The sequence below is a fragment of the Lolium rigidum genome, chromosome 7 (genome assembly GCF_022539505.1).
Source record: "Lolium rigidum isolate FL_2022 chromosome 7, APGP_CSIRO_Lrig_0.1, whole genome shotgun sequence".
NCBI classification, from domain to species: domain Eukaryota; kingdom Viridiplantae; phylum Streptophyta; class Magnoliopsida; order Poales; family Poaceae; genus Lolium; species Lolium rigidum.
Genome location: NC_061514.1, coordinates 128,161,831 through 128,184,725, shown reverse-complemented (window position 1 = coordinate 128,184,725; position 22,895 = coordinate 128,161,831). Strand labels below are relative to the sequence as shown.

General features: G+C 46.8%; 3 protein-coding genes across 3 annotated transcripts; 1 reads left to right on the top strand and 2 right to left on the bottom strand.

Annotated features, from left to right (window-relative positions):
* The first annotated feature begins 588 nt into the window (after positions 1–588).
* On the top strand, positions 589–10,941 carry LOC124671982 (cytochrome P450 89A2-like). The gene is made up of 2 exons (XM_047208293.1): positions 589–650; positions 9,378–10,941. The coding sequence occupies exons 1-2, from the start codon at positions 589–591 to the stop codon at positions 10,906–10,908; spliced, it is 1,593 nt and encodes a 530-aa protein (XP_047064249.1). The 3' UTR covers positions 10,909–10,941.
* Positions 10,942–11,456: 515 nt separating this feature from the next.
* On the bottom strand, positions 11,457–13,598 carry LOC124670750 (acyl-coenzyme A thioesterase 13-like). The gene is made up of 3 exons (XM_047207228.1): positions 13,369–13,598; positions 13,128–13,271; positions 11,457–11,758 (listed from the first exon to the last, which is right to left on the bottom strand). Exons 1-3 carry the CDS (start codon positions 13,528–13,530, stop codon positions 11,615–11,617), a joined length of 450 nt encoding a protein of 149 aa, XP_047063184.1. The 5' UTR covers positions 13,531–13,598; the 3' UTR covers positions 11,457–11,614.
* A 5,560-nt stretch (positions 13,599–19,158) lies between these two features.
* LOC124670748 (acyl-coenzyme A thioesterase 13-like) lies at positions 19,159–21,524 on the bottom strand. The gene is made up of 3 exons (XM_047207227.1): positions 21,310–21,524; positions 21,022–21,195; positions 19,159–19,434 (listed from the first exon to the last, which is right to left on the bottom strand). Exons 1-3 carry the CDS (start codon positions 21,469–21,471, stop codon positions 19,291–19,293), a joined length of 480 nt encoding a protein of 159 aa, XP_047063183.1. The 5' UTR covers positions 21,472–21,524; the 3' UTR covers positions 19,159–19,290.
* Between the last annotated feature and the right edge of the window lie 1,371 nt (positions 21,525–22,895).

The following is a 22,895-nucleotide window of genomic DNA, read 5'->3' as shown; positions in this document are numbered from 1 at the left end:
GCAAATTACGATCACTAAATACGCTCAATGATTCATCGAAGGTCATCGGAGCCTGTACAGCTTTGTATTTGCTGATGTGGCACTGAGTTGGACCGCACTTGTCAGCTCCCTACTATCTGCAGAAACTATTATCTAATATAAAGAAATAAAAAGGGCTAAATTGCAAAATCGAGGAAACAGATAAAAATCTTTAAAAAAAGAAAGAAAAAAAGGCTCGTGGCCGAGCACCACTGCTTCCGCCGGCCTCCCACCTCTGCCATCACCGCCTCTGACCTTTGCCGTCGGGGATGCCACGTCCAACGCGAGGGGGGGCAGGGCGCCGCCGTTCGGGCATATGCAGGGGAGGGGAGGCTGCGCCGTAGGAGGGCTCTTCCCCATGTGCGCCCTTCCCGGCGGCGGCGCGCGGAGTTCTAGGGCGGTCAACGCAGGGGCAAGGGCGAGGGCGAGACCTCCATCCCAGCCGCCGCGGCCCCTATCCTCCTGCTGGCAGCGACGACGGCGCCTGCACGTGCCTCTCCGACCTCGTGCAGGAGTTACTCGAGACGGCGTCGTACTAGCGGGGAGGAAGGTCTCGGCCGCGCCGCAGAGATGGCCGCGTCCGTGCGGGAGCTGCTCGACCCGCCGGCCACGGAGGACCCCTTCAAGATCAGGCTGGCCCGGCGGCGATGAACGCGCGCGGTGATGCGGCGGTTGCCTACCTGCGGTTACGACCCCGGCGCGTGCAGGTCGCGGTGGAGGAGAGGAGGAAGGTGCTGCCGGGTGGGGAAACAGAGAAGAGGGAAGAGGGAGGAGGGTGACGCTGACGAATGGGCCCGGCCAGTCAGTCTCACCAATTGACTTAACTGGGGTGTGTGAGACTGGTCAACTCAGTGCCACGTCATCAAATACGTAGTTGTACATGCTCCAGTGACCTCCAATGAATCACTGAGCGTATTTAGTTACCGTAATTTGTGTATTCCACAGTACAGTGACTGTGGCGAACTAGGGAGTCAAGTTCAGTGACTTCCGATGTATTTTACTCTTTCGTGAGTGTCATAAGTGGCAAGAAAATATCTCCTATTCAATTTGCATTGATTACAATTTGATGCGTGATTAGAGAAAGTAGAGGCTATTTACCTTGGAAAGTAGATCCAACGGATGAAATTTGAGCGGAGGGTTTGATTTTAATTGGACGGACATGATGCTCCCAATGAAGACCACCAAAGTGCGTTGAGTGTCAAACGACCAACTCCCATTTAATAGTAAAGATATTTTGTAGACTTTTCTCAAAAAACTATACACCTTCATATCTAGAAACGGAAGGAGAACTACACAAGAAAGGTACCTCCCTCAGTGTAATATATTTGACCTAATTAAAATCTCACTGTTAATTTAATCATCGACGAGGTCTATTGAATTCAAATTATTTGTTTTTTTCCTTATGAAACCTAGCGATAGAGCCGCCGTCACTTGTGAAGCCCCGCCTCCACAAGCATGGCCTCACGTCTCCTTCTGCCCCGAGCCCACGAGTGAAAAGCCGCCGCGCACGCTCACATTCCCACCAACCGAAACACGTGAACCTAAACACTAAACCCTAACTAACAATGCTCAATATTTGTTCACAATGCAAGGTTGGGGGACTAGAGAGGATAAGCTAAATTAGACTTGATCACCACCTGGAGTAAAGGGAAGCACTTGTTCTCGTGAGACAATAACAATACTCGTATACGCGTACAATTTTTCCCTTTTCAGGTTGCATCCCATTTGGTGGAGTCACTTGTGTGGAGCTCAAGCTGCCAAACATCATACCGAGCTACCAAATTAATGGAAACCTTCAGATTTTTCTTTCAATAAACAGAATACATTGTTCAGCTACTTACGCAATAAGAAAGGTTGAAAATTTTGACATTACCTTTCTCTTCTTTCGACATTCACACAGCACAAGCAAAATTACCAAACAAATATAAATGGAGTCTTCTTAACCAAAGGCATCACAACCGCAAAAGCTAATAAGGCCACCTGACTAGCAGCGCGCAAGCACGCGCATCATCTCAAAGATTGACCCAACAAAAGCACTCGACATGCATCCAATACTGATAAAATACGCCCATGTTCTCTACTTGCAACCATAGCAACAACAAAAAGTCACCGACAAAACGAAATCAAGTCACTGCTGTCAAAAAAGCAAGGTCACAGCAGATCAGTGTCCCACAACTCCGCACAAGCGGCAAGGTCGGTGAAGCTGCAGACGTGCCATCTCATCTCCAGGGCGGAACACCGGCTCATCCTCGCTCGGCGCAACCTGCTTGTCCCTCCTCGTGGTGTGCCATCTGATGGTGGGGTGCCGGCAACCAAAACCATGCCAACCAAACTTGGCGTCCTCCGGCAGCTACACACATCAAGGAAATGCACAACCGATTAGGCATCTGACTTAAAACAAGGAATAGATTCTAGACATGTAATAAACAGCAAGAGTCGGCCAATATGTTACTGCATCAACCACATGGCAATGCTTAGGTGATTCTCTTTAAGCATCCTCATGTGGTGATTCCTCTGTACAACACCACCATTTGCATGCATATCTACTTAATTTGAACAACAAGGAAGGAGGCCATGCACGTATGTATGTGTTACCCTCCCCTGGACATTACATTATGGCTGATGTACTACTCAATAATTCAAATCGTAAGCCAAGAGAAGAGAAGAGAAGAAGAATGGCAGGGCGGGCGGGATGGTACGGAGCTGGAGTGTGTACCTTCTTCGACTCCTTTTGCTCGCGGGTGGAAGTGTAGGCGAGGCAAACGTACCATCCAAGTGCAAACATAATGACTGACGCTGCAACGATGCAACCCACTACTGTACCGGCCAGTCCTGCAGCAGTGATGACGCACGGAGGATCTCCTGAACCCATGTTCCGATGCGGCCTGCTTCGTCCTTCTCGCGGCTTAGAGCATGTCTAACAGGACACTTATAACCCGCCCACCCCGTAAAATTCCGGCGGGATACGGGGCAGGCGCGGATTGTTTTCTCTTCTAAGCCTTGTAAAAAAAAGCCTTCAGTAATTCTCAAAAAGTTGGGGGGGGGGCGGTGGCCCCCCTGACTTGTACATAGCTCCGCCTCTGCGTCTCAGGCATATCTCTGGACTACCGCAATAATTCATCTAAACAAGGCAACTAAACGGTCTAAGGAAGTTTCCTCGTGTCATGCTCTCCTTTGCTTCACACAGGGGGCACCCGGCCGAGATCACTTTAATTTGGCTATGTGTTGATGCTTCCTTAAGAATTCTTTCTTATACATAAAATGTGTCTAGGAGACAATTATTATAAAACGGAAGGACTAACTTTATTTAAATACTAATCACGCTGGTTAAGCTGATTAATCTAATATATCTATACTTAATAATAAAGAAAATAAAGCTTCTTCTTCGTCCGTCTATTTTTACCCTAACTTTTCACGAAAATTACAGGAGGTACCACCGCCAAGTAAAAAACGGTTCATGCATGTACGCTGAGACAGTTCCCTTCGCTCCTTATCCCATGCGAAGCAAGCTTGGCATCCTTCAATCATTGGAACATTAGACAATCACAAGTTGACTGCCAACCTGAACCTAACCACATTCCTGTAAGCAATCTTTAAATTTCACATTTATAGCTCAAGTCACTGCTTGCAACCACAACAACAAAAAAAAGTCACCCGCAAAAGGAAATCAAGCCACTGCTGTCAAAAATCAAAGTCATAGCAGGTCACGGTCCCGCAAGATCGCACAAGCGGACTGGCCATCTCATATCCAGGGCAGAACACCGGCTCGTCCTTGCTCGGCGCCACCTGCTTGTCCCTCCTCGTGGTGTGCCATCTGATGGTGGGGTTCCGGCAACCAAAACCATGCCAAACAAGCTTGCCGTCCTCCGGCAGCTACACACATCAAGGAAATGCACAACCGATTAGGCATCTGACTTAAAACAAGGAACAGATCCTAGACATATAAGTAAACAGCAAGAGTCGGCCAATATGTTACTGTATCAACCACATGGCATGGCAACGCTTAGGTGATTCTCTTTAAGCATCTTCATGTGGTGATTCTCATCAAGACCATCGCTACTAGTTTTCATGAGTTCTCTGTTTCTCATGTTCGTCGTCAGTGTAATGAGTCGGCACACATTTTAGCACGCTCTGCGGAGCTTTTTATTTCTTCTGTTTTTAGAAACTTTGCTCCGGATTGTATCCGGAAGAGTCTGTGTAATGATTTGCTGTGATCAATAAAGTGCCAACTTTTTCTCAAAAAAAAAAACACCACCATTTGCATGCATATCTACTTAATTCGAACAAGGAAGGAGGCCATGCACGTATGTATGTGTTACCCTCTCCTGGACATTACATTATGGCTGCTATACTACTCAATGAAACGACACCAAGAGAGAAAAGATGCAAGATCAATATATAAAATATACTACTTGAACCAAACAAAGATCAGTTGCACTGCAAACATTCACAAGCAACAGGTCAGTAGCACAAAAATGCATAACCAAATATTTATAGCGTTATTAATGGAAAGATGACTTGATTCATGCTTAAGACACACACACACAGGCTATATATATGTCGGATCAGGGACATCCAACAGCAAGCAAGCATCAACAATTCAGTCTTAGATTCTCAACTAATTCAAGCCAACAAAACAACTTCTTAACACATGAGCTCGACCATCTCATATATCACACAGGAGCAGCAACAGAAAAATTCATACTACTAGCACGAATCAATTAATGTAAGAATGAGCAAAGACTACAAACTCACCCTTCCCTCCCTGTACCTGCGAAGATAGTTGCATAGCACTCCTAATGGCCACAGGTCATGGTTGCAAGACCGCACAAGCGGAGAGGTCGGTGAAGTTACAGACTGGCCATCTCATCTCCAGGGCGGAACACGGCTCATCCTTGCTCGGCGCCGCCTGCTTGGCCCTCCTCGTGGCGTGCCATCTGATGATGGGGTGCCAGCCACAAAGACCATGCCAAGCAAGCTTGGCGTCCTCCAGGCATGGATCACCGGCATGTTTCCTGTGGGGGAATATACATGGATTACACAAACAAAATGTCAGTGCAAAAACCTGCTGCCTAAGTTTCTTCAACAGTGAATAAAAGAGGATAACCACCAAAAGACAAACACAAGCCAGTGGAAACTAAGAAATTGCTCTGTTGCTTCATTGCTGAAGCCACGAGGGTACGGACGTAGTCGATGTCAATCTCCTCGGTCTTTTTCTTCAAGAAATTGCTCCGGGTTGGATTCCAACCTGCGCGAAGTATCTGCATTGCTCTGTTGCTTCATTGCTGAAGCCACGAGGGTACGGACGTAGTCGATGTCAATCTCCTCGGTCTTTTTCTTCAAGATCTCTGCAGCCTTCTTCATATTATCCTTTGGAGTGGCGAACGGCTGCTGCTCGCCGGAGTTGCGAAGGTGATCTTGCGGGGAGTTACGGCTTCTCGCTCGATCCTATCAGCCTCCCGCCGAGCCTCAGTGATCTTGTCCTCCCAATGCTTCCGGAGTTGCTTGACTTTCACCAGTGATTCGTCCACCTCACGCTCGCGCTTGAGAAAATTGTCCACGAAGTTCGCGGCCTCCTTCCTCTTGTCAATCATTGCGGCTGCGGTGGTGGCAAACTTTTTGGCTGTGGCCAACATCTCCTGCCTTTTGGCTTCTAGAGCCTCTGCATTTGCTGCGTCTTCGGGGCTGATGGGTTTGTTGAGGATATCTGAATGTGCGATTGCATCAATGCCTCGCTTGCTCAACCAGCTTCTTCCGGGGACAAGACTTCCTTATGCGGTCGTTCCCGCGAGAGCGGAGATCCCGCATGGGATGGCTGTGGATCGGAGTGGGTGTTTTCATCCTCTGATTCACGTTGATCCAGCGCCGCCAAGGTTGCGAGAACTTGTTTAGGCTGGGCGGATTCAACTTCAGGCTGATCACCGTATCCATATTCCTTCACCTTGTGATCGAACTCTTCGGTATCCATGGAGGGGGTATCCCCGGAAATTGGGCTTAGGTTGCCCAGGATTGACTCTTCACTCGGGGCGCCGCTTTCTCCGACAGACCTCCCGTTGATCCGGAGCAGCCGTTATTTTCCGGTTCCTCAACCCGCATGGGGCCTGCTCCGACTTCCTGAGGGGCGGCTCCTGCGGTATGGGCTAAGAAGTGTACGAAGTGACACCTTTGCTTTTCTAACACCTGGGAGACCCAGGCGGATCTGCATTGGTCTTCCACCTTTATTTCCTGCTCAGGGGCGGATTGGGTGGGTTTTGATTTTTCCAGATCCAAGGCGGAATCTTCTTTAGGAAGCTCCAGCATCTCAGATCGGATCTTCGCGACTCGCGTCCTCGCTCGGCCGGCGGTCGCGTCAGCGTTACTTACCAGAGCGTTTCCGTCGGAATCGACGGTTTCGCCGATGAAGATGTGTATGCCGCCGACTGGGACGATGGAGAGCTTGACGGGGTTTGTCTTGGCCGGAATCCAGCACTCGTCCGGAGGGACGATCGGAAGGTTTCCGGCGTAAAGGACGCGCCCCATAGCGATGGTGTCGTCGTAGCTTCCCATGGCGGAACCCTCCCGGTTCCGGCCTCCAGACGCCGCTGGCCCCACGGTGGGCGCCAACTGTCGTTGCCTATTCGACGGTACCCCGGAGGAGGGATCCTCACGAGGGGGAGAAGAAGTAGGGGCCATAGGGCGGAGTGCACACGGGACGGTGGTACGCGATTTACCCAGCTTCGAAACACCTGCACGATGACAGGGCCTACCGCCGCTTGTCCGGAATTATCCGGGCGCTTTCGCGTTGTTACAATGAGTTGTGGTTGTGCCTCTAGGGCTCCGGGATCCGGCTTATAAAGGCGCACGGATCTAGGGTTTACATGGAGAGTCCTAGCCGGAATACAAGTTGCCTAACTACGGTACAATATCTTGCCGTGTACGTCAAGGATCCGCCTTCCGTCAGGACCGTGCTGGATCCGGATACTTCATGGGCCTTCACGGATCCGGCCTCCTTCGTAGGTCGGTTGGGATTCGGCTTCCTGTTCCTGGGCTAGACTTCATCCTTCAGGATCTACAGCAACTGGGCCGCCCGATGGGCCACATGCCACATCACCATCTGTGGGCCATCCGGGCTTGCCGGATCTAGGCCATGCTGTTGATATACCCATAAAGTATACCCACAACAAATATTACTTGTCAAATGAAATCAACTCCCAAATCAACAAGATACAAAAGAGATCATGTCAAAATTCCCTAACTCACATTGCCTAACCCTAATTGCATGTGAGAGAGAACCTCGATCCCTCTTAGGTTTAGTTGCAACAAAGCGCGAAAATTTCCCTCATTTTGCGATGAAATGCACATCCCATTTCTAAATCTACCCTTCGTTGATCCTATGTTCTGGGTTATTACATCCACCGCCCTTGATTGTTTCTACTGGTTCTGCAGGGCGGTGATAGCAGTGTTCGGGGACTTCTACTTGAGATCACGCTGTCGAAGACACTGCTAAGATCCTCGCTGTCAATGAAGCTCGAGGATTTCCAGGGATGCTTAGAAGCATTGACTGCATGCATTGGAAATGGAAGAACTGTCCGTTTACCTGGCAGGGAATGTACAAGGGTCACAAAAAAGGCTGCACGGTGATACTTGAGGCAGTGGCTACCCATGATCTCTGGATTTGGCACTCCTTCTTTGGTATGCCGGGATCCAACAACGACCTCAACGTCTTGCAGTGCTCGCCGGTCTTCTCCAAGCTTGTTGAGGGTCATGCTCCCCCGGTTAACTTTGTGATCAATGGCCGGCACTACAACAAGGGATACTATCTTGCAGACGGTATCTATCCAAGTGGGCAACATTTGTGAAGACTATCTCAAACCCCGGTCTTCCGAAGGAGCAGCAGTTAGAAGCTTGCCGAAAGGATGTCGAGCGTGCATTTGGTGTCCTCCAGCAGAGATTTGCTGTAGTCCGGTTCCCCGCTTTGATTTGGTCGAAAGATCGGCTGTGGGAGGTGATGAACTATTGTGGGTGCTTACACAACATGATTATCGAGGATGAGCAGAAGCATCCGGTCCCTCTGAGCGAACAAGATGCACCATATGATAGAGAGGGTCCTCTTGCACAGCCTGACCACCAGGTGCCGGCATCGTGGGCTGCGTTCATCGCTATGCGTCAGGAGATTCGAGACTCCACAATGCATCAACAGCTGAAGGATGATCTGGTGGAGCACATATGGACACTTCGAGGCAACACCAACTAGTTTCCATTTGATTTTTTTGAAAACTTATCTCGTTTTGTTGAACTGTAAACGTTTATTTGTAATAATAAGCCAAATGTTGGCAAAACTGGTCAAATTCCCCGAATTATGCATCAAATTTGTCATCCAGACGGCTGGAACTTCGGCGCTCCCGGGCCAAAGTTTCGTCCGATCCGGCGCTAAATAGCGCTGGATTTCGGCCCGGGAAGCCCTAACGGCTGGGGATGCTCTTACTACCACAAACTGGTTTGGTTGTACACTTAAGTTCTGAGAGCCCAACCCACCACTAAGTGACACAATTCCTGACACCAAGTCATAACAAGCATACCAATTGCAGGTTCCTGGACAACAGTCTGATTCTGATGTTCACCTGAAACTGCAAAACAGGCAAGAGCCATGACAGAAACTTCGACAGAATGGCAGTTTCGTCCCATAAATTTCCAACCCGCATGAACCAATAGCTGTTGATGACGAACATGGACAAAAGTCTGATCTAATTCATTTCAGTTTTATGTCTTACTGTATTATACACCCTTGGTTTATAAATATAAAACGTTTTTGAGTTCAGTTAAACTCCCAAAGCCTCATATTTAGATCATAAATAGTAGTACTTTGGAGTATGAAGATGCTTGTACTTATCGTCAACTATTCTAATCAGCTGGCGGAGCTGCCATTCTATTTCTAGCAAACAATGGCGTCCGCTGGAGCTAAATGTGGCCTCTAATAACACTACCAGCTCCTTTTTTTTTCTGATTAGAACTAGCACAATGTATTTATTTACTTTGAGAGAGAAAATCGGCAGCACCATGTTGTCTCCGTACTAATGTGTCCCTAGAGAAAAGTCCAATTAGTGAACACGCTTCTGGGCTGCGGTTGCCTTTTTTTTATTTGAGCAGAAGACGTCAGTTGCTACGTTGGCCTATTACTTTCTTTTTTGAACAAACACAATTAACGGTAACACTAATGAAGCATCTCCGGTGTTAGAAATCCTGACGGACATCTCGGAACGAAAAAAGGAACAAATCGCAACGGCAGTTCCTAGCTATTTAAATGGCGATAATATTTCCACAAGTTCATGCAAGTCATCATCCCTGATCATAATTTGACGAACACTGCATCTAACTTCAAGGTTTTGCTTCCTTGCACCAGCAATGGAGGATGGCTTCTTCACCACACCCCTGCTCCTCCTCTGCATCACCCTTGCAGCCGCCCTGATGTTCCTGCTCCGCCATAGGCGGAAGGCACAGCTGCCTCCCGGCCCACCGGCCCTGCTCTTCCTCGCCAAGTTCTTGGCGCTCCGGCGGTCCATCTTTGACCTTATCCCGCTCCTCCTAGAGCTCCATGCACGCTATGGCCCAGTCATATCCGTTCACCTCTTTCAGACGTTCGTCTTCATCCGGGACCGCCACGTGGCCCATCGCGTGCTCGTCCAGGCTGGCGCCACCTTCGCCGACCGGCCACGGAAGTCAGACCCCGAGCTCCTATTCTCCGCCGGCGGCCGCGACATCACCTCGTCTCCATACGGTCCCTACTGGCGCCTTCTCCGCCGGAACCTCGTCGTCGGGTCACTTAGCCCAGCACGAGTCCGAGAGTTCGCCCCGGCGAGAAGGTGGGCTTGTGACGCCCTTGTCAGCAACCTCCTCCGTGCGCAGAAAAGCGGTGGTGCGCTGGAGACAGAGCCGAAGGTTGTCGTCCCGGTCAGACCATTCCTACGGCGGGCCATGTTCGAGCTGCTGGTGTACATGTGCTTCGGCGTGCGGCTCCAGGACGAGGTGCTCGACGAGATCGAGGAGCTCCAGAACTCGGCGCTGTGCTCCATCACCGCCTTCCCGGTGTTCGCTTTGTTCCCGGCGATCACCAAGAGGCTCTTCCGGAAGCGGTGGGCGGAGTACGTGGAGCTGCGCCGGAGGCTGGACGGGATCTTCACCCCTCTCATCTACTCCACCAGGCCTGACGACACACCGTCGTGCTACGCCGACTCGCTGCAAGCGATACGCGTGGCAGATGAAGGCGGCCGCCCGCTCACGGACATGGAGAAGGTCAGCCTCTGTTGCGAGTTCCTGGATGGAGGCACGGACACCACCGTCACCTTGCTGGAGTGGACCATGGCCGAGCTAGCCAGCCGTCCCGACATCCAGACCAAGGTCTACGAGGAGGTAAAGTCCGCCACACAGTTCAGTGACTGCGACCGGCTGGCAATGCCATACCTTAAGGCCGTCATCGTTGAGAGCTTGCGGCTGCACCCACCAAGCCACTTCGTCCTGCCGCACGGCACGAAGAACGATGCCATAATCGAGGGCTACGAGGTGCCCAAGGGCGCACAGCTCAACTTCCTGGTGGCCGAGATCGGCCGTGACCCAGCGGTCTGGACAGACGCGCTGGAGTTTCGGCCGGAGAGATTCTTGGATGGCGGCGAGGGCTGCGGCGTGGACATCACGGGGAGCAGGGAGATCAAGATGATGCCGTTCGGAGCTGGCCGTAGGATGTGCCCTGCGTACTCCCTCGGCATGCACCATGCCGAGTACTTCCTAGCGAGGCTGGTGAGGGAAATGGAGTGGCGGCCAGCGGTGGAGGGAGAGGCGGTGGACATGACGGAGAAGTTGTACTTCACCACTGTGATGAAGCATCCCCTCCATGTACGCATCATCGTCAGAAACTAAGTATTGTCTGCGAACTGCTGTGGCATACACACCATGTACGTCTCTTTCCGTTGTTATTACTACTTGTTACCGAAGCCACAACAGGGTGAGATCTAGTATTAGGACTTCCGAGGGCTCTCTGTCATCCATCAACACACGTATCCAACTATCAGTCCAACACTGGTGCATTGGTTCAATGACTAATCAAACATTGAAATGCGGTTGGATGGATACGTGTTTCGGTAAGGCAAACCACACACACACTTATCTTTAGACAGTATATTCTTTAGTCACTAAACCATTGCAACACTGATCCAATAATGAAGAAAGCATCTATCTCTTTCAAGATGATGGTAGACTACAGTTTTTGATGAGCTAGAGATTAAGCATCCATACGGCAAAATTTAAGTACTACTGCTTTCTAGCTGACAGGTATTCTTGAGACCTTGTTTGGAATGCTGGAACTGGGTATGCAATTTTGGAGGGCTTGCTCCGTTTATGATTGTGAAGTTCCGAAGAAGAACTGTACTCTCTCGATGATATCACTTGTGACAGGTGGAAAAGAGAAATTGAAATGAGCAGAGCAGTGTGTATTCTAGATTTTCAGATAGGTATAACATGCCTTTCTTAAAAAATGTAGCACTACATCGTGGAGGTGTTGTCTATGCATACAGGGTAAAAAGAGCTGGACATAACAATGGTGTCATCTTAGAACTGAGGTAAATCCTCACAATTTGCTAGATACAGCAAGATATGTTGTATGACGGGCCTGAGCCATCAATTTGCCGGTCCTTTTCTTCCTGAAATCAACAGAGACAATACCGATTGATTTTCCAGCACGCAACAGCTTCCCCTCAACCTCTATTTCTTCCTGGAAAATTACATAGTAACATAGTTTACAATGTGTCAAAAAACGTCTGAAATTATCACAACAACAAAAATATGAAGATATGTTCAAAATTAACCAAGCCTTGTCACGCTTAACTAGCAAGAAATATAGCCAAGCAAGCTGGACAGCCGTTTAGCAATATCTTAACAACATGAGTACATGACCGTAATTCTGATCCTGAACTGATTCTAGAAACCATGTTGTACCACCAAGCTCCACTCAGAGCTCAGCCCATCAAAGCAATGAAAATGAATAAAGAGTGAGTGCAGACCTGCAGGTGCATTGAACCCAACAACATTTACCTGTTTAATAGTCTTATATTTCTACAGTAGGAAAATGACCAAAAGGTAAGAAGCTAAGAGGTAATGGTCCTTTTATCGCCAACTGAAAAGTTAACTCATTAAATTACCAAATTTGACCATTCTAGAAGATTACAAATATGCAAGCACTAAAACTTCCACCATTCAATTTCCACATCACATCATTTCTCCTGTGTATGTATTAGCTGCTATGACATTGAACTTAGTAATTGCAAGTACTATACTTGGGCATAGAATTCAGATTATCAAAATAAAAATCGTGATGTACTACAAGCGCAAGTACTATACTGTGGTCACCCTTACGGAAACTGAGAGGTAAGCATTTAGAGGCTCCTAGCTTCTGTCACCCACTATGAGAATGGCTAATCATTCATGGAGAAGTATTAAAATGTTGCACCATTGTTATCCTAGAACAAAGTGAAAACACTCTACTGCTCTGCTCTCGGTCAAATCTTAATTATAACAAGGAGGCAGAAAACAAGAATCTCGGACAACTTTCACCAAGTTCAAATTCCACACCTAACCACAGTTCACTCATGTCTCCTCCCAACAACTTCTTGTTATCGGTTTAGTCATACATGTAATAACAATGCAGGTAGAGCCCAATCCACAACTAAGTGACACCTTCAGCTAGGCATAAAGCTGCTCTTAAAACCAAGTCATAACAAGCATACCCAATTGCAAGATTCAGAAGAATAATCTGATTTTGATGTTCACCTGAAACGGCAAGACAGATAAGCATAGCTGACAGAAATCAGACACCAGAACGAGCTTCAGAATGATATAGTGTAATTACTGACACCCGATCCAATTCGTTCCTAACATGAGCCTGATGTATTCCTTAACACAAACCCGGCTGGAGGCATGGGCCACGTCTACTGGCTTACTCCAAATTTGTTGCTTCCAATGCCTCAGCAAATTGGCAAGGCCTAATTTGCCGATTGCACAATGCTAGCACGAAATGCAGGAACAGGAACAGGAACGAAGTGTGAACCCTTGGTGAGTAGAGGGGATAGAGAAATTGGTCTCACCCCGACGGTGGCCGTGTCGACGAAGGACAAGTTGATCTCGAGGGAGACCCCGCTCGAGTCGATCCCGCTGGCGTAGAACACGGCCGCCCCCAACTGGTCGGCGAGCGTTGCCGTGACGCCGCTGAGGAGGTACCCTTGGGAGTTCTGCAGATCGCCACCGATTCGAACCAATCACCACACGCAGTCACCATATCTAAATAAGGAAGCTACTTTCTGCGGGGGGAGGGATCGTGTAGCTTACGGCGTGGCGGGGGGTGACGACGAAGGAGCAGAGGACGCGGCCGTGCTCGGCGGAGTCGAGGCGGACGCCGCTCATGACGAAGGCGTAGTAACGGGTGGAGCCCAAGATGTCCGCGGGGGAGGCCGTGGGCTCGAGGGTCCGCCGCACCGCTTCCGGGTCCATGGCGCGGCGGCGGCGCTCCGGCCGGCGAGGAGGTCGTTATTGGATCGGGGATGGAGTGGCACGGCCTCCTGTGGGTTGGTGTGGCGGGGCAGACAATCCAAAACCACAAACATTCAAGCCATTATGCTATGTGCAATGATTACGAGGTTCACCAATTACTAAAACTGTCATATATCGTTTTTTTAAAAGCCATTAGGAGTACGAGTAACAAATTATACTCGAAGGAATCAAAGGAACTTCAACAATGTCATTTGGGATAGAAAGTGAGGTTTATTTATTACTAGCTCCCTCGCCAAAACCTTCCATCCTTGGGAAGGGAAAAGAGACAACACACACTAAAAGGAAAACAAAATTACAAAAATGATAAGAAAAATACAAACAGTAGAACTAACGTTCAGTTCATGTTCCTTACATCATTCTCATGGTTCATGTTTTAGATTCGCAGGTAGGTATCTCTCGCATCTCTTGCATACCGCCATCAACCTTGTCTCAGCATTCTGCAACACTTGCACTAAATCGAGGCACTGGGAGGCATGGCTACACTAGTGGAATGGGTGGAAGCAATGAGAAAGAAGTTTGAGGTGAATGAGAGAGTTCAGGTTGGAGTGCGGGAATGAGTCTGGTGTGAAACCCTATTGATACATCCAAAATGTAACTACTTTCCTATCACTTTGCTCATGGAATAGCCAAAATTACACCGAAACATGGAATAAATATGCCAAAATTGATGTTGATTTTAGCAAAATCTCCTTTCTGTTTTTTCGTGCACAAAATGAATGAAATAAAATTGAGAAAAAAATACCTAGGAAGTTTTTGTGAGGGAGAATTCCAACATGCCGAAGAAGAGTGCCTAAAGGCTAGCGAGGTGCCAGCGAGGGCCCATGGCACAGACCCACCTCCAAGGCCGCGCCATGGTGGGCCCTCATGTCTTGCCTCGACTGCTCCTCTCACCCAGACCTACATATACACGAAAGAGTTGTCGTCCCAATGTTGATGATCTTTTTGTGAACCTTAGTCACATCACCATCGCGGTCGAGGTTTTTGGGATTAGATCTCTCTCTCTTTCTCCACGCCAAAGAGGATGGTTTGGAGTCCTTCATCACCACCATTATCATCGGCATGCGGTCTCCATCGCCATGTCTCCATCTCCCACTTTCCTCTCAGGCTTGCCCTAGGAGTGCCTTAAGTGCTTGCCACAACCCAGATACCCTCTGGGAACCCAATTCATTCTCACCAGACATGGCTGAAGAACATGAGAGCTACCAAAAGCGCCCTTGGTGATTGATATCAGATTTGGATATAAAAGGAACCTCTTTCATTGTGGACTCACACAATAAAGGAAATTCTTTAATTTTGTATGCATATATGGTATTATGCGTGCAACACCACTAACACTTTTCTCCATCCCTTAGTACACCCACTTGATTTTCAACCCTAGATTTGAAAGAGTCATATATGTCGAAATAAAACCATTTCAATTTTTTGGAATAAATATTACATTAGCAATTTATTTTAATTTTATATTTCTTTCAACAATATCTTTTAAACAAGCCCAAAACAGATTTGTTTTGACAATATTTGGAATATAAATTCCTAAACCAATATCAAAATTAATATTTTCGAAATCTAAATTATATTTCATTGTTTAACATTTTTTCTATTTGATAAATTTATTGAACACGTCTAATGCAAGTTTCAAGTATGGTGAAACACATTCAAACATAATGATTCACAATAAACCTCCATAAAACTAGATACACAAATGATGTGTCGCCAAGTTGTGGTCACTATAGTTTTAATGCAACCATCATGTGTTTCCATTAGGATTAGAACTTGAAATTCGATATTGTTCGTCTTGTTTTCATGAATATATTTTATGGTTTGGACTCTAAGGAAATTACTAATTATTTTCTAACTCTGATGAACCAAGTTTGATACACAGTGAAATAAATTGTTACAAAAGAATCACAATCTTCCATAAACTTTTTAAAATTTTCACCAAGTTTCACAAGTAATTTTCTGAATATTATCAACATATATTCAATATCAATGTTGTTTTCAAGCTTGCTTTACTAGGAACCCAAATATTCAAATGGTATCAAATTGGGCTTTTCGTTTAAAAGCTACAGATATTTCTAGTTCGAGATTTAGATCCTGCAAAGTGAGGAATGATAAAGAAAGAAACTAACACAAACTTTGTGAAGTGTGGAACAAGGGAGAAGGTGGGGCTTGCACGGTACAGAACCCTGCACGATAGAATCCCCGCTCTCTTGCTTGTACTTCCGTAAGTATCCTTTCGATTGGATGGGCAACCCACTTTTTCTTAGTTATGTATAAAGATCGATAGTTTTATTAAAATCTCCACTATTTGTAATAGAGTTGAAAGTGCTTGCCCCCACGTGTTGTTTTGGTAATTAATGAAAATCCATGTAGATTAATGTTTGTAGGATTTAGCCATAGACCACATACTTGATCCATTTTTTGCCATCAAGGTTGAAAGAAGAAGAAAGTGAAGACCAAGATGTTCAAGGACTAGCCTGAAGGCTGGTCAAGTGAGAGTTATTTGTTTCTTATCCATGTGAGGATATAGAGCTTGTGGTAATTTTTATGAAAAGCTCTAGGTTACCGAAAATGGATTTCATATGTAAAACTTTTTGAGTTTTGTATGTTAGAGATTTTACCGGTTATTCATTGATTGAGGGTCCACGTCTCTAAATTTGTGATAAAATATCCTCTACTGATTCTTAACATTTCCAACTAAATTGGTTTCATCTTGTTCGGAGTTTAGATACAAAAGTTGCAATAGTTTTGGTCTATGTTGTTTCAGCAATTATCTCAGGCCCGGTAGTACATGTGTGCCAAGAGTTAGTACTTAGTACCGCTTAGCTCCCATGAGTGACACTATCACTGAGCATGCTAGATTGCTAGTACCCCCGTAGCACTCAAAACACCCTTTGGATTCTCCCGGAACCTTTTTCGGTACTCTCTCTCTCTCTTTCTCCGGTGGTTTCAATTTCCAAAATGATCTCTATGCATCGCTAACCCTTAAGCATGCACCTATCCGGTCAACGATTAATAATGGGATCGGGATACCTATAATGACCCATGTGAATTTCACAAATATATGGTCGTCGTTTGAATCATTAGGTTGAGTCCTCTTCCCTTTGTTACTTCGGTACCGACACTCGTTCAAGATATAATCATCGGCATCACCATACCTAGTTCGATCTTGTTACCGACAAGGCTACTCAACTCGTTCCGTGTGATTCCTGATCTAGGCATACGTTGCACAACTTTATGGATGTAATCTCATCGAGTGGACCCAAAGTATATGTCTGTCATGTGGATGAACAAATCCCGTGCTCTTGACGCATACGTCTCAACCCATCCCTTCGGAATACCCAACAACACCATTATGATCACTTTGTTATGGTGTGAAGGTTGATGCAGTCAAAGCAGACTCCGGTGAGTGATTGGATATGATCTCACGGTTTAAGGATTAGATCACTACGTTTTCATAAACATGGTAACGTTGAACTTTGTGATTTGATTGCGTTATAGTACTTATATTGGGTATGTCCATCATATCATTCACCTAATGATATAATGATATGATCCCATTATCAAATGACGTACGTGTATGTTCATGACTGATAATGACCACAATAAGCTAATTCGCATATATGCTTACTAGGGACCCTGGTTTGCTTACAATACCACACATGTATATTTTTTCCGATTAATAAAGTTATAGAATGACACAAAACTATTATGAACTTTTGAGATAGGCACTATCTCCAACACTTCTTCCCCAACGATTCTTTAAGCTTTTTCATCCATTGTTAAACTTCTTTGAGCTTGCTATCTTCTTTTCCATCCTATGATTTTTGCTCCAATTTAAGCGAAAAATGAGAGGAGATCTAGATCTATATTTCCACCTATCAATATTCTCTCTTAGTGAGGAAAACTTACTGAATCTAGATCTTTGAAAATTTTGGTGTTCTCCTTTTTTGTTATTTCTCTCGTATTTCCCATAGCTTTTGTAGTTTTGGTGGAATTTGGAAGTGAAGGACTTGAGCACTTGTGTTATTTTCATTTTGTGAAACACAGTACATACGTAGACGCTCACACATACATACTTACATACACTCACCCTACGAATGCATGCACACCCTACCCCTATGAGCACCTCCGAGAGACTGAGTTCAAAAAATAATCCAGCGGGTCTTGAGATTGACGAAGTCACCACGGGTGTCTCGCTGTCGATGGGAACGTCTCTTCCCACTGAAGAATATTTCTCTTTTTAATGAGATACCGAAGTGTCAAATCTGGAATTTGAACTCTGGTGGATTGGGAGTGCCACTGCCCTCCTAACCATCCAACTACAGGTCTCGCACGTCCTCGTTGACGTCTAGCGTCAATCTTTGTCCGTCCTTCTACTTGTGTGTAAAGATGAGCACATGTGTTCTTGTCATTGCATTATGTGCATTGGGTTGAGTTCTCTACGGAGAATGAGTTGGTAAAAGTTTATGAGCTAATTATTATAGGTTACCTCGAGTTTATTTCTCTTGGGTTCTTGGAACCTTAGATGGCTTGGTAGTGTTAAGGAGCTCAATCATTGTGCTGTAAAGCTCGCGGTGGACTACTTGAGAGCTTCCAATCAAATTGTGCAGAATGCCCAAGATTGTACTGGTTTGATGAACACACTAGAAGGTTGTCTACTGGATTGTGGCATCTTAAATTGAGCAAGAGCGCGAGGAGATTATGGTGAGCTATTGTAACCCTTGGATAAGCATTGGTCTTCGACACCTCTCCAGTGGAGACTAGGTTTCGTTGGGAAGTAAACTTCGGGATAAATCGTTGTCTTGGTTATTCCTTTGACCGAGCTCTTTACTTATGATGTCCCTGGCTCCTCTCCCTCTCCTTTCCAGCGGCTTTGCCAGCTGGAGACGACGGGGAAGAGGAGGCCGGCCTCCTCTTTTCACAGCAACAGTAGCAGGGGTAGGGTTCCTTCCATTTAGATCTAGTCTTTACCCACGTGTGACTCGGGGGACCTTTTTTTAGTTAAATTTGGAAAGGCAAGATTTGAATCCAACACCTCTACTTTGATGAACTGGTTGGTGCATGAAACTTAACAATGATTAATCAAACATTGGAATAGGTTGGATAAGAACACGTTTAGGTAAGGAAAACCATACACACTTATCTTTAGACAGTAAATTTTTAGTCACTAAACCAATGAAACAACAGTGATATGATCAATTAATGAAGAGAGGATCTATCTCCCTCATCATGAGGGTAGACTACAGTTTTCGATGAACTGAAGATTAAGCATCCATACGACAAGATTTAAGTGTTGTTACTTTCAACTACTCTGTTCCATGATCTAAGATGTTTTGGCAAACTAAAATACTCCTAGTTCGCCAAAACGTTTTACATTATGAAACAGAGGGAGTAGCTGCAAGGAATTCTTGAGACTTTGTTTGGGATGCTGGAACTGGGTATGGAATTTTGAAGTGCTTGCTCCGTTTCCTTTGATTTTGAAGGTCTGAACAGAACTGTACTCTGTCAATGATATCACCTGAGGAAGGTGGAAAAGAGAAAATGAAATGAGCGAAGCAGTTCGTAGGCAGAATTTCAGATAAATATAACGGACTTTCTTAAACAATGCAACACTAAATGATGGTGTTATTGCCTATTGATAAAGGGTAAACAGAGTTAGGCATAACCAGGTTGTTATCTTAGTACTGAAGTAAATCCTCACAATTTGCTAGATACAGCAAGGTACTTTGTATGACGGGCCTGAGCTATCAATGTGCCGGTCCTTTTCTTCCTGAAATCAATAGAGACAACACAGACTGATTTTCCAGCACGCAACAGCTTCCCCTCAACCTCTATTTCTTCCTGGAAAATTGCATAAAATAGTTTACAGCATGTAAAATAATGTCTGAAATTAACATAACAACAAAAAGACAAAGATATGTTGAAAACTAATCAAGCCTTCTCATGCTAATCTAGCAAGAAATATAGCCAAGCAAGCTGAAAAGCTGTTTGGATTCTTCAGAGCAATATCTTAACAACATGACCATAGTTCTGATCTAAACTGATTCCAGGAACCATGTTACACACCAAGGTCCACTCAGAGCTCAGCCCATCAAAGAAATGAAGATGAATAAAGAGTGAGTGCAGAATTGCATGTGCATTGAATCCAACAACATTTACCTGTTTGAAACAAACTTATATTTCTGCAATAGGAAAATGACCGAAAGGTAAGAAGCTAAAGTAATGGTCCTTTTATTGCCAGTTGAGATGTCATTCTCCCATGTTCACAAAATTTAGCTCATCAAATTACGAACTTCAACCTTTCTAGAAGACTACGAATAAGCAAGCACTAAAACTTCCACCATTCCACATCACGTCATTTCCCCTTTTACGAATCTTACTCCACCTCTGTAGGTATTATCTGCTAATTACACTGAACTTAAAGCAAGCGCATGTACTATACTCGGGCGCACAACTCAAGAGGAGAAAATAAAACAATCAGGAGTAACCTTCTGAGATGAATGTCAGAATATGAAAACAATAATCGTGATGTGCTAACAATTAAATGAGCAGTATACCAACATCTAAGATGGGTAAAACAGAAATCATATCACCATATCAAAAGATCATCTGAAAAAACGAAAAGCTTCCTAACTACTAGTATCTATGTAGAGGACACTGATTCAGATTGCTGTGGTCACCCTTACAGAAAGCTGAGAGATAAGTATTTAGAGGCTCCTAGCTTCTGTCACCCACTATGAGCATAACTAACCATTCATGGAGAAGTACTATTCTAGAACAAAGTGAAAACACTTTGCTGCTCTGATCTGGGTCAAATCCTAATTATGACAAGGAGGCAGAAAACAAGAATCTCAAACAACTTTCACCAAGTTCAAAGTCCACACCTGTCTCCTTCCAGCAGCTTCTTACTATTAGTTTAGTCGTACACGTAATAACAATGCAGTTACCACTGAGAGCTCAACCCACAACTAAGTGACACCTTCAACTAAGCATAAAGCTGGTCTTAACACCAAGTCATAACAAGTACTCCGTATAACCAATTGCAAGATCCAGAACAACAATCTGATTTTGATGTTCACCTGAAAATGGCTGGCTGACAGAGATCAGACAGCAGAACAAACTTCAGGACGATATAGTGTAATTACTGAGACCCGGCCCAATTCCTCCCTAACATGAGCCTGGTGTATTCTTTAACACAAACCCAGGTGGAGGCACAGGCTTCATATCTACAGGCTTACTCCCAATCAATTGCTCCCAACGCCTCAGCAAACTGGTAACGCCTAATCCTAGCACGAAATGCTCGGAAATTTCGTCAGAATCGCTTTTTTTTTTATCACAAACCATTTTAGGCCACATAAACGGAAGGCTGTTGATGACAAGCAGGAACGTAAGTCTGAAGCCTTTGTAAGAGAGAAATTGCAGTCTCACCCCGACGGTGGCCGTGTCAACGTAGGACACGCTGATCTCGAGGGAGACCCCGCTCAAGCCTACACCGCTGAAGTCTTCCCCGCTGAAGCCTACCCCGATGGAGTAGATCACAGCCGACCCCATCTGGTCGGCGAGCGTTGCCGTGACGCCGCTGAGGAGATAGCCTTGGGGGCTCTGCAATTGCAAATCACCACCAATTCGAACGAAACACCACACGCCGTCACCGTATCGAATTCGAATGGCGCGAGGAAGCTAAATGTTCCAGCAGGGAGGGAGAGGGTGGCTTACGGCGTGGCGTGGGGCGACTAGGAAGGAGCAGAGGACGCGGCCGTGCTCGGCGGCGTCAAGGCGGACGCCGCTGATGACGAAGGAGTCGTAAGGGGTGGATCCCGATATGTCCTCGGGGGACGCGGTGGGCTCGAGTGTCCGCCGCACCGCTTCTGGGTCCATGGCGCGGCGGCGGCGCTCCGGCCGGCGAGGAGGTCGGTGTTGGATCGGAGGATGAAGTGAGTCCTCTTGTAGTCGTGGGTTGGTTTCGCGGGGCACGCAACTACCACCCGAAGCCCAAAGACAATTCAGAGACTGTTGACTTCCAAGCCTCATGGGTGGACCCCTGCCTCGCGACAGCTTCTACCATAAACTTTGCCAGACTTTGTGAGGGCAGGAGCGAGGCCGGCTCGAATGGTTTGTATAGTTGTTAGCTGGTTTTTACTCCCTTTGATCCACATTACTTGTTCCTAAAATAGATGTTTCTACAATTACTTGTCACTGAACTGATGTCATCACGTGCCTGCCGGTCCCTCCCCTCCCGCGGTGTTCCCCAGGGCGCCATCGGGGGCTCAAAAATCCCGTTGCCTCCTTCCCTCCCTCCCTCGAGCTCTCCCCCTGCCGGCGTCGGCCGCGGTGCCAGTGGCTCCCTGGTACCTAAGGTGCTAGGGTTGGGGGGGGGATTGCGGCGGTTGTCCTTGAAGATGCGGCTGGGGCGGCGTTTACGGGATGGCCGTGGTCGGCGGTCGGGGCTGCGTTCTCCTGCCAGGTGGTGGCTCTTTGGCCTGCCGGTGGAGGCATGCCGCGAGCCTAGGTCTCCCGCCTAGGTTCGCCATCCTGTGGCGGCATGGCTGGTGGTGGGGTGCGGAGGCGACCGACGGCTAGGGCAGCGGCGGCCCTCGGTGAATGCTGTTGGCGGCGGCCTCTGGTTGCTTCCGGCGGAGGTGCGGCTAGGGACCGATCTAGGCCCAGATGGGCTTGGCGGGCCAAGGTTTCACGACAGTCGAGGGCCGTTGTGTAGCCTGCTAGATCCCGCCCGCGTCCTAGGGTCGTTTGTTTTGTCGGTTTCAGTGTGACAGCGGCGAGGATGGCCGGTTGCGTGGAGGCTCGGTCTGAATAAAGGCGGTGGTCCTATGGTTCCTCTCGCGCCAAGACAGATATCTACTTGATGCATGTCCTACTGGATTTTGACTAGAGTGTCGAGTTTCGGAAGGCTCCGCCGACGAATGTAATAGTGCACGTTATGCGCTGGATCGGGTGGTATTCGGTCATGCATACCCATGCTTTTATGCCGATCGTTTGGTTTTGGAGGGAGTAGCGTGAAGCTCTGCTCTATGTTGCCATGAGATGATAATATTCTGGTCCGATCCATGGTGAAATCATAGGCGGAGAATATCATGAAGGCCAGATTAGAGGAATAGCAATGGAGGTTCGAGTGTCTACGATGTTGAGGGACTTGCTTGGTATTTTAGGCTTCAGAATCTTACCTCTCAGGATGAAAATTCAAGGTCAGACCTTAATTGGTTGTGCCTGACAATGACCTTGTTGAAGGCATTGTTTTGAGAGCGTGACTATCTTCGGGGTGAAAACCTAAGGTCTTTTGATCG

Bases quoted from the DNA above. Each gene is read 5' to 3' on its own strand.
- LOC124670748 (XM_047207227.1), bottom strand. From the start codon at position 21,471: ATGGACCCAGAAGCGGTGCGGCGGACACTCGAGCCCACCGCGTCCCCC. The intron at 21,196-21,309 runs GTAAGCCACCCT...TTGCAATTGCAG, and splicing joins TAGTCGCCCCACGCCACGCC to AGCCCCCAAGGCTATCTCCT. The intron at 19,435-21,021 runs GTGAGACTGCAA...GCAATTTTCCAG, and splicing joins TTGACACGGCCACCGTCGGG to GAAGAAATAGAGGTTGAGGG.
- LOC124670750 (XM_047207228.1), bottom strand. From the start codon at position 13,530: ATGGACCCGGAAGCGGTGCGGCGGACCCTCGAGCCCACGGCCTCCCCC. The intron at 13,272-13,368 runs GTAAGCTACACG...GGCGATCTGCAG, and splicing joins TCGTCACCCCCCGCCACGCC to AACTCCCAAGGGTACCTCCT. The intron at 11,759-13,127 runs GTGAGACCAATT...GTAATTTTCCAG, and splicing joins TCGACACGGCCACCGTCGGG to GAAGAAATAGAGGTTGAGGG.
- LOC124671982 (XM_047208293.1), top strand. From the start codon at position 589: ATGGCCGCGTCCGTGCGGGAGCTGCTCGACCCGCCGGCCACGGAGGAC. The intron at 651-9,377 runs GCTGGCCCGGCG...TCTAACTTCAAG, and splicing joins GAGGACCCCTTCAAGATCAG to GTTTTGCTTCCTTGCACCAG.